At 37.5% G+C, this 14,709-nt stretch overlaps 1 protein-coding gene across 1 annotated transcript in view; it reads right to left on the reverse strand.

Moving 5' to 3' along the window:
* Nucleotides 1-10,387: 10,387 nt before the first annotated feature.
* Nucleotides 10,388-14,709, reverse strand: part of LOC139718806 (synaptojanin-1-like) — a 26,527-nt gene continuing 22,205 nt past the window's right edge. The window contains exons 21-23 of the mRNA XM_071630270.1: nucleotides 14,388-14,611; nucleotides 13,516-13,707; nucleotides 10,388-11,586 (exon numbers count right to left, since the gene is read on the reverse strand). Coding sequence (XP_071486371.1) covers nucleotides 10,561-11,586; nucleotides 13,516-13,707; nucleotides 14,388-14,611 — 1,442 coding nt within the window. The 3' untranslated portion in view covers nucleotides 10,388-10,560. The remainder of the gene's footprint in view (nucleotides 11,587-13,515; nucleotides 13,708-14,387; nucleotides 14,612-14,709) is intronic.

The following is a 14,709-nucleotide window of genomic DNA, read 5'->3' on the forward strand; positions in this document are numbered from 1 at the left end:
CTGGGTTTATTGCATTCCAAAAAACTGGTCCTGTATGACGAAGAGTTTGTTTTAATTTCGTACTAGAACATTTCCATTGATTAACTTTATTGCAGCTCCGTGTGTTATGAGTGTGTATATATGAATTTAGTGTGAACATGTTCATGATTTAAGGAGAGAGTGTGTCTGTGTGAAAACGTTGCATCAAAGAAGTTATCTGAAGTTTATTTATATCATGCAGCTTAAGTGTATTCAATCGTTTAAATAACTGAGAGGTGTGAGCTAAGTGTGGAGATTTTGTAGCATTACGAATTGCTTTCTTTTGTAATTTAAATAATTTATCAAGTCTGGAATTAAAAGTGTTTCCCCATACGACATTACAATACAACAAATGAGATAATATAAAAGAATTGTAAAGAGAAAATAAAACAAAAGATGGTAATTCAAACTTCAAACGATATAAAACACCTACAAACTGCGCAACTTTTCTGCATACATTTTCTATGTGTTCACGCCAGTCAATATTTCCATCCAGAATAACACCTAAAAACTGAACTGATTTACATTGAGTTATTGGCTTTCCATATATTTTTATGTCATTTATGAATTGCACATTTCCCTTCTTCTTTTGAAATAACATATAATTAGTTTTATCTACATTTAATGACAATTTATTACACTGAAACCAATTCACAATTTTAATCACATTTTTATTTACAATATCAGATAAAATATCTATATTACTATGTGAAGCAAGAATAGTGGTGTCATCAGCATACAAAATGAAATCGAAATCAGGGCAAGAATTAACAATATCATCGATATAAAGCAAGAAAAGCAAAGGACCTAAAATCGACCCCTGTGGGACCCCGGTGCAAATCATTTTGAAATCAGAAGAAACAGAATCAAAAACAGTATATTGCATTCTATCAGAGAGATAAGACTTATACCACTTCAGACAAATACCTCTAATACCATGATACTCTAATTTCTTTAATAAAATAAAATGGGAAAGAGAATCAAAAGCCTTTGAAAGATCCATGAATATTCCAATTACACTTTTATTAACATTTATTTCATTAATTATTCGGTCTTGTATTTCAGTGATAGCCATTTCAGTTGAAAAAAAAATTCGGAAAGCATACTGACTCGGATATAAAACATTTTTGGACAATAAAAACTTGTAAAATCTATTATACATTTTTTTTTTCTAGGATTTTAGAAGAACAAGGTAAAATTGAAATGGGTCGATAATTACTAAAAACTTGAGAATCACCTTTTTTAAAAACGGGAATCACTTTGGCTATTTTCAACTTATCAGTTACAATACCGTTAGAAAAAGATTGATTAAAAACATACATTAATGGTTCAATTATTGCATCAATTACCCCTTTAACTACTTCACCATCAACATCATCAAATCCTGAACTTTTCCCAGATTTCATTTTTGCACATACATCCAGGATTTCCTCTTTTGTTACAGGTTTCAAAAACAAATTTTCATTTATGGGTGTATTCATATACTCAGTGAAAGCATATTCATTTTCAGAAAAATTCTCATTCATTTTCAAACCAATATCAACAAAATATTCATTAAAATTATTTGCTATTATATCAGGATCATGTATAATATCATCTGTCTTGAATGAACTACATAAAGTTTGCTTACTCTGTTTACTTTCTGTTTTCTTTATTTCTTTAGAGGGGCCCTGAAATCCAAATGTATGTTGATTTGTGTTGATTTATGATACCCTCAACATCACATGGCGAGGGAACATGCAAGTTATGCTGAGTCGAGGGGAAGGTGCATTCCAATGGGCCGAATGCATAAAACAAGCAATTGCTTGTAAGCAATTGCTTCAAGCAAAAGCACAAGCTTGTCTAGCAAAAGGTCTAGCTCAAGCAATTGCTTAAATCCATATGCATAACCTTTTGCTGGTGCTTATACCTTTTGCTTGTCCCGCACAAGCAATTGCTTGCGTTTTCAACAAAAGGGACGTCACGCCTGTGCGAACACAAGAACAAAGGCAAGTGTGGCAGCAGGTATTTGAAAGGGCATGTGTGTGCGGAAACATTTCCTGACATAGCAGAAGAGCTATGAAGTGACACTCATAAAAGCACACACAGTCGCACACACAACTACACACACACACACACGCATTACTGGCTGATTCCCATCACTGCTTGCAATTGCCCGGATCTGCCAGATCGCACGTGGAGATAGGTCTCCTTGCTCTCCACCGAAGTCAGACGTCCTACATGTTTTTCATCACATTTTGCATGCTAACCACTGGACATTCCCGTTGTTGAAATGAAAAATTTCTTACTCTACTCATGAGTAATTTCTTGTATATTTATACCACTCCTTCACAAGTGTGGTCTTTCTTTCATGAATATGAAAATCATACTTAAAAGGGGACGTTCCAGATAAGCAAAAGTCTAAGCTCATTTTACAGAGCTTGGAAAAGCGTAAGCAATTGCTAGCAAGAACTAGTAAAAGGTATGTTTCATGCATACATTTTTAAGCAAATGATTGGTCTCTAAGCAATTGCTTGTGCTTGCTAGCAAAAGCTTCTGCTCACAAGCAATTGCTTGTTTTTATGCATACGGATTCGAGTAAAAGGCTAGCACAAGCAATTGCTAGCGTTTAAATGCATCCGGCCCAATGTCTTTTGTTAAGCATTTCAGTACTTTAGCAATGATTGACAGTTTTCGTGGACGTTCCCAAGTAATCTGATGAAAAATAGAAGAAAAATCGTTAGAAATATATGGAATGTTTCTAGATATTCGTGTCACCGCAAAAGTGATGTTGAGGGTATCATAAATCAACACAAATCAACATGCATTTGGATTTCAGTGCCCCTTTAAATGTTTTGAGCATCTTACCATCAGCACTGATCAATGTGTCGTAGAAGTATACAAAGAGAAACATGTCAAAGTGTATGAAGGAATGGACTCCACAAAAAAAAAAAAAAAAAATTGTTCCCGAGGTCAAATTTAGAAGGCAGCCGGAGATAGCCAGCTCCATTATTTGCTTTCATCCCATCTTGATGTCAGGTTGATTAGAGAACAAATATTGGTAAATCGTTCATTGTGATACGAATAGGAAATCAAACAATATCTCAAGCACTGGTCTAAAAATCGGTGTCCTTCGGTAGCAAGGTATGGCTCTTTTAGAAACTCACTGTAAAAGAAAAAATTGTATTTATCTGATAACCCTAGCATTAGCCGAGTAGTATCAGCAGACGCAGTTGAGGAGCAAGAATTATAAACGCTTTTGTTCTTTTTCATGATCTATCCCCCACCCGTCGTGGTGAAATAAGCGTTGTCTATTCAGTACGGGACTAGTTAATGAATGTCATATTATGGTCTATACTGTATTAACTGCACATAGTAGGTAAATCACAAGCCGATTCCACTGTTTCCCAGTATACAGAATACACTGTTGTACGCTCTGCACACAAGAAGTGCTATACATTGACTGTGACTGACGCGGTGAATGGATAGGAAATGCCATGCTCTTTTCTTCGCGACGAGTTTTGCTACATGTGCTTCAATTTTGAAGGTTCAGGAGCTCAACATTTAAATGTCTTATTCCTCTCGCAACCATCTCATTTCAGTAAGTGATTATATCAATTAACTCATATTTCAGTCAGAAGAGACTACGCACTATCTTCATCGAAACCCATTTTTGCAATTATAACTGTAAGCTCTAATAATCAGTTACCATAGCAACGAATAATAGCAGTGATTGTAGCTGATTGGTTGTTTAACTGGTTCACATTTCAGCAAATGCAAGAAGCTTGACTATCATCTGTACTAAAATATTATGCACCATTTTCTCTTATAACAAACTATTCAATCCTCTCGATGTATTACAAAGCTTAATTGGAATCCACGTTACCTGCAATAGTTGCTGCTATGTCAGGCAATCCTAAGGAAAGCTTTTCTCTTGTCAGCGGCGTCCTCTTCTTAATTTAAGAAGGAATGCATTAACTTTGATAAAGTTGGCAAACTGCACTTTGACTGCGATTTGCATTGCTAGATCACTCATAGTTTATTCAGATTTAAAGACATTTTAAATAACAAAATAATGTCTCCTCTGATAATCAAGATTTTGCTGTGAAGGCGTTCTCAACCTTTTTGGCAAAATGCATTCAAATACATGACTTTTTTTATACATGTAAGGTGACAATAGGTCTGTTGGCAAGGGCACCATTATGATATGACATACATGTATATATAAACATTTTAGTATGTAATGAATTCGTGTATTGTTGTAAAGGACCGCCTGAGTCGGCGGTCGACGGTATTCTCACGACAGAAGTGCAAGTTTACATTCAGACAATGCGGTTTAGTATGTACATAATATTGGCGGGCAACGTATTGACACTGATCGGAATGCGACACACAACTGACTTCTCCTTTAATCCGTGGTGAGCACATGCTTGTTGTCAGTTGCCATGGCAACTACCTGTAAACATTTGGCTTCCTTGCCGGCCTCTTACTCTCTCTCAATCTATCTGTCTATCTATCTGTTGATTTTGGTATATACACTGTATGTATTTTGATTTCTCATGTACAACATACATATATATACTAGTATTTGAATTGAATATGGAATCAAAAAAAGATTATGGAAAAACAAAACAAAATATATAAACATATAAAAATGTATGTTTATGTAAACATTACGCATATATATATATATATATATATATATATATATATATACATATACATATAAAATTACATATATATTCATAACTCTCTGCCCCAAAAAAGTTACATGCGCATACAGGGTTGAAAGGTTGGTCCGTCAGGTAATCGAGCTTGATTCTGCCTGAACCACTATGACATCTCCGTGGCCGAGCGGTTGAAGGCGTTGGCGTTCCATGCGAAAGACCCGGGTTCGAGACCAACTTTTCAACTCTTGCACGTTTCCGAAAAGGAGGAACAGTGAGAGGAATAATAATGTCAAAGCTACGCACCATTTTCTCCTTCCTTTCTCATATCTCAATATATCTCGATATACACGTATATATATATATATATATATATATAGATAGATAGATAGATATATATACACATATACATTTGTATATCTCTTACTGACTTGAAAGAATGAGACCAAAGCCACACTGTTTCATATATGCATCACTGAATGACCGCCTAGCCATTATTTTATTGCTTTCCACAACAAAGCTGTCAAAGTTTCTCATAGATGGTCACAGTACAAGACCCTGAACATTTCTTCATTTCCACAGGCTTCATATGCTGTCCATTGCTGTGGGCTTTTGTAGGTGTGTATGGAGCTATAAATACATTTAAATACAGTATATGACAGACAGAATATCTAAAATAGTGACATAGGGAAGTCGCCGCACTTGTCTACCATGGAGTATCTGCAATTACATAATGCAACCGTGATAACGAGACGACATAAAAAGAAGTGATATGTTGTATGACTTGTTACTAACTCCCAATCAAGAAATACTGTAACTCTCTATCACAATGCTTGCAGCCATTCAATGATGTTAGAAATGACACTGACTAAAATCAAACCTAATATTCATTTAACATTGAAACTGAGGTATGCAGAAAGACAGGCAAAGTAAACCATTCAACTCTAGATCATCACACACTACAATTACACCATGGCACAAGCAGCTAGACATGCCTATATTGCACTATCAAATTGATTGACAGATGAACAAAAATAAGAAAACAAATCTAAAGTATGTGATTTCTCTCTACAAGCAACATCTGCCCTCTTAAATGATATTCATTTCTTCATATATTTGAAGAATATCGCAAACTTCAAATATGGTGTGATTTCACACAAGGAAAGCACTTCATAGTAACTCAAACTATGTTTTTACTTGAAACAATCTTAATTTCATATGCTTTTATGTTTCAATGAATAAGAGGAATGTAAAATTTCAAAATACCATTGGAAGCCTGTTTTCCTTAGAAGACAAAATTTGAAGACATTGGGAGCTTCAAAACTGTAAGTGTAATATTTGTTTACACTAAAGAGACACAAGAAAATATAAGCTTACAAGATCTGAAATATGACATACCTAAAAACTGTAGGTGTGAGTGCGAATTCATGTCCTCATTTTTAGTGTCAATACTTTCAGCAGGAGTATTAATTCTCACTGATAAAATGCAGGAAACAATCATTTGCATATACACCACAAAATATGTCATGTTTATGGCATTTTAGCTACAGGTGTACTTATGGACAAACAAAGAGTATCAGCCAAGAACAATCATTATGTGCAGACCTATATTTGCAGCAGAAAGGCTTGGTATTTGGTGGAGTTTAGCATACTTTTTCTTTCCTTCTTATATTCAGGTCTCGTAAAACTTTCAGTAGGATATCTCTTTTTACCCTTGCTCAACATTTTATTTTAGAAATCTTAAAGCAAGAATATGGCAAAGTTTTTATAATCCAATCCTATGGATTGATGAAGGGAATTGATTTTGAGGTATAGACAATAGTATGACTATAACCATTAACTATTTTTAGTTGAATACATGTGACATAATGAACAATTATCATAGAAAACAGTTTCCTGAAACAAAGATGATGGTTATTTTTTTTTTTTTTACTTAATAAAAAGGGATACCTGTTAAAATGAGAGGGATTGCCTGAATTTAGGCATTGCCTGAAAACTGTCATTCATCTTTTAGCCCATGATTTCTATCAACACTGCAAAGATTTTATTTCAGTGTCATTGGTTCACCTGATTTAACGAGAAGAAATTGTGTACATTTGTATAACTTAGCCACTTTCTCTTAAAACAGATACTCCCTACCAAACACTAAATTAGGGTTCTAAAAACAAGGTTTTAACACATTTTGGCCAACTTCAATGACATGCCCACTCTGCACTGCAGTGTGCTCACCATTTGCCCTGTATCTTCTTAAAGTTACTCTCTTTGGCAAAGGCCTGATATGGTGAATAGTTTGCTGTGTTAACTTCGCAAATTTTGTCAGTCAAATGAAATTGGCAAAAGTTAAAAGTCAAAAAATATCACCTCCTGTGACAAAAATTCACTGTGTATAATTGTCTCTGAAGTACTGTATATGCTGCTTTTTTTGCGTACAGAAAATTTTCGCGAATGAGGAGGTCATAGACATTTTCACAAGATGTTGTTTTTGCGAATTGAAAACGAGGCTATTGTAAGTATGACATTACCCTAGCGCATTGCGACATTTTCGCGTGTTAAATTCACAATCCAACTGTGATTTGCAAAATTTGTGAAAATTACACCCTCACGAAAATAACAGCTTATACAGTAGGTACTGACTAATTTTCCTCTTGAAAAGGTATAAAACTTGTTTCTCATTCCATCTTTGCAGTTCACAATCACAAATCTAACCCATTAGAGAGAAAATCTTGATTAGGATCAGCCTTACGATGTTGGTGGGAGGACAAACTATGTAAACATATATTTCCTTTTACCAACCTTCAAGATGAGGTGATACCAGCACAAATACTGGACAGGTATCAGAATATCACCCTCTGTTTGTCTCCTTGACTTAAGTAGATATAATATCAAATACAGACACTACAGCTTTGTAAAATTAGATAAAAACTGAGAGTAATCTCTCAGCATTTTACTTCACATCTCCAAATACATGTATACCCATGCCAATATGAGATACATTTATGCAGCAGAAAGATTACAACATTTGTTTCAAACAAAAGAATAGCAATTACACAGGGATATACAATAGGCCTTCCGTAACAAGGAACAATATTTCACTTTTTATATCAATGTATATACTATGATAACACTATAATATACTATTCAAACACTTCATATTTTCTTTGTACTAAATAAATAGACAGCAGTCAATAATGGCTGTCAGATATCTTGGCATCATAGTGGACAGTATCTGGACACAGATGGACTGAGCAATTTAATATATTCAAAAAATATATGATGATTTTACTCCATTTGCTCATATTGACAAAGTTCACATCACAGGTAAATCTGATACATATACAAAGCCATTACTATGATTCAAATGACAAAGGAATGTATAATGACAATGACACCTACAATGTACGTGTATTAAGCCACTACACATAAAACCAATACTCTTGTTCTTAGTTTTCAAACTGCTAAAATGATGGAAAAGAAATTAAAACAGAGAGCAGCTTTGAAGTCACTACTATCTTCACTCTTCAATTCTAAAATGAAACATCTTCCCACTCATTTTCTCCAGGATCAAAGACATAAAGGAGCACCAATCATCAAAGGAATTAACACCAATATACCATTATCTATGAATCATTAAAAATCAATGTAAATCTCTGACCGTTTTCCTTCTCTTGCCATTATGAATACAGCAGAATCTCATCATAATTAGTTCTGAGTAAGCACGATATCTGATACAACGAGGTAATTTTGCAGGTCCCATTCCTTTGCACTCTTTGTTTTATCACTGATATAACAAGATACTCAGCATAGTAAGGAAATTTCGCTGGTGCCAATCACATCGTTATAACAAGGTTTTCCTGTATTGTAATATGATTGCATGAATTCATGTGTTCATCAAAACGTAACTGGATGGAACTAGAAAGAAACTCCCATTCCTAAATCAAGACTCTTTCACCTTTGACTGACTGTGCTGAAATCCAAATTGCCAACAGAGATTAAAGCATGTGGGACTACACAAAACATTCAAGAGAAACAATCTACCATCATTGGCAGACCCTTTACTCCATTAATCCTTGAAGCACCTATAAAAGGTCTTGCAAAGTCAACCTTTCACCACTGGCAGAAGAAGTTGGATTCCCACAATTTTGCATTGGTTTAACCCTAACTAGGCCGGGCTATTTAGGTAGTTGATAGAGCCGGGGGGGGCCTCCCAGGCCCCCCCCCCTCCAGATCTCGGCTGTCGATCGCGCGATCGCGACGAAAATTGGCACACACATTGCCTATGATGTAATCTAAAATACTTTGAAGTTAATTTTTCAAAAAATTATCATTTATGCTAAATTATGCTAATTTATGCATAATGATGCACAAAATCACACAATGTGGTATAAATCACAAAATAAAGCTCAAAACAGGCACATTTTTTTTTGCAAATATCCTTTTTAGTGTCCTTAGCAAATGTAATAAAAAAAAATTGTGACATGCATGTACATATTTATGCATAACTTCGGAACCGCACGCCCGGGCGTCGCAAATTTGGTGTCAAAAGATGCGGGAGACTCAAAAGAAAAAAGTCATGAAACATCGCGGCGATAGCTTTTTGCGATTGCGATATATCGCGCGGAACGTTGAGGGGGGGCCTCGGAGGCCCCCCCCCCGGCCTAGTTATGGTTAAATGAATTGATTTGTATTTGTGGAGATGAATGGGCAGGTAAGAGGAAAATAGAGTATGAACCAGGCAAAAGAAACACATAATTTCCACTCACTGTTCACAAACACACAGACACACAGTATGCAGACATGGACAGCTACAGGCAGGTAAGGTTTTGTTTTCTTGAGAGGGTGGCTGTAGGTAGCTCAGGCACAAGAGAATTGACCAGAAAATTGACTTTTTAACAATTTTGGGTGTGCAAGTTATGCTTGTGTTGTTGTTGTTTTTTTCATAGCTGTTCTACAATGTTAACTTTTCACAATGAACGTTTCAATCTGGTTTAAAGTCTAAGCATGGATTTACACAGAATAACTGTTAGTCCTGGGTGTCAATGAACATCCCGTCCCCTACGAATGTATTTCTCTCATGGGATGCTATTAAAACCAGTGCCAAGGTATACAATTCAGGTTTTCAGCAGACAGTATGTTATTTCCAGAGCATCAAGGGGATGGGGTTGATACAAGTTTGTTCCTTGTAGCTTGAACTGAAAACAAGTATGTGTGGTAATGTTACATCATTTCATTTGTCAACGTAATTTTGACTACACAATCAAACTCTGCCTTCCGTATTTGGCAATAAGAAGACATCTTAAAACAAAATAACAGACTTTATAATTCCTCATTGTAAAATGAAAAACAAGGCCTATGTGGAGGGAGACCTCCAGATGAAATGTATGTCATCTTTGAAAATGCAAACCTCTGACAGTAAAGCTAGTTTAATATGCTCTTACTAATAAACTCTAGACTGGAAACTAATACCAAAAGATTTCTTGACACAGATGTGGAGACAAGACGTGAATAGTGGGTTCTGAGCTCACTGACACTAGCACATATGCAAATCCCTCTGTGGCTAGTGCAGACAAACACTCTCGCTTCACTTTCCTTACACAGAATATTATATTTCCTGTTTCACTTTAATTGTTCGAAATCATGCACCCATGTGATTAATCATTTTATCATTCTGAACCAGAGCTACATTTCAGTACATCAACTCCACATCACCATTTCCTTATAATGTTCACCTTTCTGGACTTGATACACAGGAATATGACAATATATATTTTCACAGCTTTCTCATTGACTTGGATGCATGTTGCTTTCAACAACAACAACAGAAAACAAACAAAAAAACTACTTAGTGAATATATTCAACTCTGTCTGAATTCATGTGCAGGTGAGTATAAGTTGATGTCTACCTGACACTTGGTCTAGAGGGGACCTCAGGAGGTGACACTGGATCAACAGTCGGTCTTGGTCTGGTGCGTGGTACTGGTGGCGGCCCTGAGGGCGGCTCACCAATACCACCACTGGGCAGCTCAGGAGGACTAATGGCTGGCGGTTCACTCGAGTCCCCAAATTGTTCATTCAGAATATTGTCACTGGACTCTGTCTCCATGGTAACATCTTCTAATGATAAATCTTCTAAGCTGGGTGACGTTTCAGGTGCCTGTGGTGGCCTACTGGGTCTGGACCTGGGAACAGGAGGTGGCACAGTGGGCAAAGTACTCGCACTGCCGGCTGATGATTGGACCTCACTGTCCAGCACTACCTCTGAGAAGGAAGTGGTGGCAGCACTGGAGGTTGGCCTTGGTGGAGCTGAAGGTCTTGGTGGTACAAATGGTACCTGCTTTGCCTCAGGTTGTGAAGTCACAGGCTGTGGTTCAGGAAGGACTACCCTCTGGGGTCTGCTGGCTGGTACTGGAGGTGCCACTGACATAACTGCTGGTGATTCTGACTCGTTATTCACGACTGGTGGTGCTGGTCGTGGTGGAGGGCGACTGGCCGGCACAGGTGGTGGCACCCTGGTGGGAGGTACCTCTGCAGTAGGTCGCTCAGCCTGTAGATCCTGATTGACAAAGGAATCAGAATCTGAAACAAGGGAACTTCGAGGTCTAGGCACCGGGCGCCGAGGAGCAACCACAGGGGGTGCCTCAGAACCAATATCTACTGTCATGTTGGCGTCAACTGCACCTGCATTGTTATTGCATGCATCGTCAACTGCAGATTGCCTTGTGATTGCAGTCTTGTTAGTTCGCTTGAGGGAAGCGGAAGATCGCGGTGCCACTGTTGGTACTTTGGGGGTGGATGTGTCGGGTGGTGGGGAGGTGAGGGATGGTGGTACACTGACACCAATTTGTTGCAGGAGAACAACAGCTTCATCCTGGGTGCTGGCGTGCATATCATGGCTCACTTGGTAGGGGTCACTAATAATGGAGTACTGTAAATGATCACACGAGGAAAACATGCCAGGGTGTAGGAAGGAAGTGCAGGTAAAAGGAAATTATGCATTCACAGTACAGTGCATTCCCATTATAACGTTGTTGGGAGCAGTAGTTCTCTTTATATTATATCAAAATTTCATTACACCGAGCAGTTAAATACAGCAGTAAAGTACATAAACATATATGGATGATTATTTTTGGACCTGAAGTTTAACTTCACTGTAATAAGAATATGTCAAAAAGGTGTTCGTTATAATGGGAGTACAATGTTTATGAAGGTGCAATCAAGGTGCACATGACCACACATAAGAAAATACAGGTGACAGCATTCATACAAATCTATTACAAGAAAGGGGTGAATGCAACTGCAAAAATGCAAATCAGTCAGACATGCCAAGTTGTAGTGTGTAGGAGCTACAAAAAAAAAGTTTGAAATCAGACATACAAAAACAACAAAAATCAATTTTTTATACATACAGACAGAGGAAATATAGCACTGGGACAACAAAATGATAATTTTGGAAATCCAGTATTGCTGTCGGGCTCGTGGTGTGTTGCTATTTCTTGATTGATGTACTCTTTTTCTTTAATACTCATATCCTTTTTTTCCTATATATTTGCAAGCAAAAAATCCATGCACCTTGGTGCAAGATGCCTGTTCTTCATGAGTAACAAGCAGATGCAGGAAAGGCATGCTGTACATTCCACACCTACTTTGGGGACAGTCCTAATACCAGAAGAAGAAATCAACTTCTTCATCAAGATCTTGGTTGAACTGGGGAGGTGAAAATCATTGACCAATATTGTTGGGTTAGGCAAAGACTGTCAAGACGTACGTCACCCTATATACTGTACAAGCTGAAATTTTCGCGGTGGTTTTATTTTTGTGAATTTCGCGAATCGCCTTTGAACCGCGAAAATAACAACACACGAACATAACAACGCGCGAATAATGAAGTTCAGTTAGACCCTCGCGACCGCGAAATTATCTGTACGCGAAAATTTTAGCTCGTACAGTATAATCTTGAGGTCTTTATTCAAAGTGCGTTCTTGCACACTCTGTAAGAATGCCTTGTTTAGCATCAGTTTTGGGAGTGTCATTGTTTTTTTTGTTTTCATAATGGATATGTAAAAAGAAGAAATCATTCATTTCAAAGTGATATCAGGTCTTTGCTTTACATTTCAAACAATTCACTTTTTGTGACCTTTCATCCAAAACCAACAACATTTAACAGGAAAACTTTGTTTTTTAGTTCAGGTAATATTGTGAATGAGGAGACTATAAGCTCTAGAATGATAATTATTGTGTAACTCCTCAAAATTGGATGTTTCTAATTCAATACATTATATCATGCAAAAGTGCTGCTGTGCAGAATGGGGCCTTGAGGTCTAGGCTATACTCAAGTGCACTGAGTCACCTTTTTTTGTATGTAGAAGAAAAAGCGAATTCAAACTAAATTTACTGACAATAGCATGAACTGGGGAGTGATTCCAAGTTGACCTCATTTGGTATACAAATGATGCAATGGAACAACATTCTATTTATGATTATGTAAAGTACCAATTCTGTAGGGTTTACATTCACACTTTCATATTCCTCAAGTGTGGAAAACGGCAAAGACCAGTTCAAGACAGAGGAAAACATTGGTTTTAAAACATTCATGAAAAACTCTTTTTGTACTTAATTGAGGCTACCAACCGACTTGACTAATAGTTTCAGGACAATGGGAAAAATCAAAACTTTTGTGTATTTTGTTTCATAAGGTCGAAATATTTCACGATGAACATGATGTGTTCATATACATATGAGAGGCCTTCTTTTTCATTACTGTTTCATTTCATCTTGATGCTTTTGGCCATCTTCATGTCAGTGTGAACACACTCACAAGAAAAAAGCTATTAAAGAAGTATAGCTATGTTCTCACCCGTGCAAGAGGCACTTCTGGTTTCTTCTGCCGACCAGCATCCTGGTCTCTTAGCACCACATCCTGGCTGATTGGCTGGGGAGGAGGCTGGGGCCTAGCAGGTGGCATATTGGGTCTGGAGGGGCGTGGAGGGGGTCCTGGCCTCGTCGGAGGCTGGCGTGGGTCACTCGCTGGCCGCATTGGTGCCTGCATCTGTGGGCAAGTTTTGTAATATTGTATGAGCCTCGAGTTAATTATCACATATTCTCCAGCCTCTCACAGCATTTTGATATTTGAAAATATGCAGAGTGCAGTGGATACTATAGGAGTCAGTTATTACTTTCTTGATTTGATGGAAAGTGAGCAAGCAGTATAGGTCACAACCTCTTAGTCTCATCTTGTCTTCTTGTCTGAAATCATTTAAAAAATGCTTGGTGACTGCTTTACACATTATGAACTATCTCATTATCATCCACTTATTCTAACCACAATGTCACTGCTATTGCTTTTCAAAGCACAAAGCAGGCTTTTAGTGTCATTACAGCGTTGTTAGAAAAGGAAAATTATCAACTCAAGGACGAACAGTGAGGATTTCAGTATGCAAGAATAAAATGACAGTTGACAGCAGATTACAAGGTCATATATGCTTGACAAGTATTTGATATTCTTTACTGAAGAAAGTGGAACTTCTGTACAATTAATCTGTTATAATACCAGGTATTGCAAATCAGAACAATTGTATAAACTTTAATATATCCCCAACATACTGCGTGTTATTTTTATGATAGTTCAGTGAAGTGCCACATTCGGGGAAGAAAGTTCGCATCTTTAGTATTCTAATCAAACTTGGCAACCTAAGGCAAAGGAAAATCTAGAGAATCCAAGCTGCTTACCTGAGGCACTGTCCCATCTACCCCACCCTCATTTCCTCCCCTTGGAGGGGGTCGGCCTGGTCGGGCAGGGCGGGGCGGTCTCTTGGGTCTGTCCACTGGGTCCCCTTCTAGCAGCTCAACAGTAGGGGATGGAGTGCCTGACCTGGACCCACTGACCGTAGGGAGCAGAGGGGCAGGGAGCTCTGGCTTCACTGACCCAAACTCCTGACCATTCTCTTCTTCATCTGGAGCAATATAGAAAAAATAAAAGCACCTCATGATTATTGATAGTTTTTTGTTTTTTTCTTGGGGGGGGGGGGAGTACTGGCTGTCAGTTTACCAA

Source organism: Diadema antillarum, unplaced genomic scaffold, assembly GCF_040938485.1.
Source record: "Diadema antillarum isolate AM-2024a unplaced genomic scaffold, OU_Dant_1.0 scf00000099, whole genome shotgun sequence".
Taxonomy (NCBI): Eukaryota; Metazoa; Echinodermata; class Echinoidea; order Diadematoida; family Diadematidae; genus Diadema; species Diadema antillarum.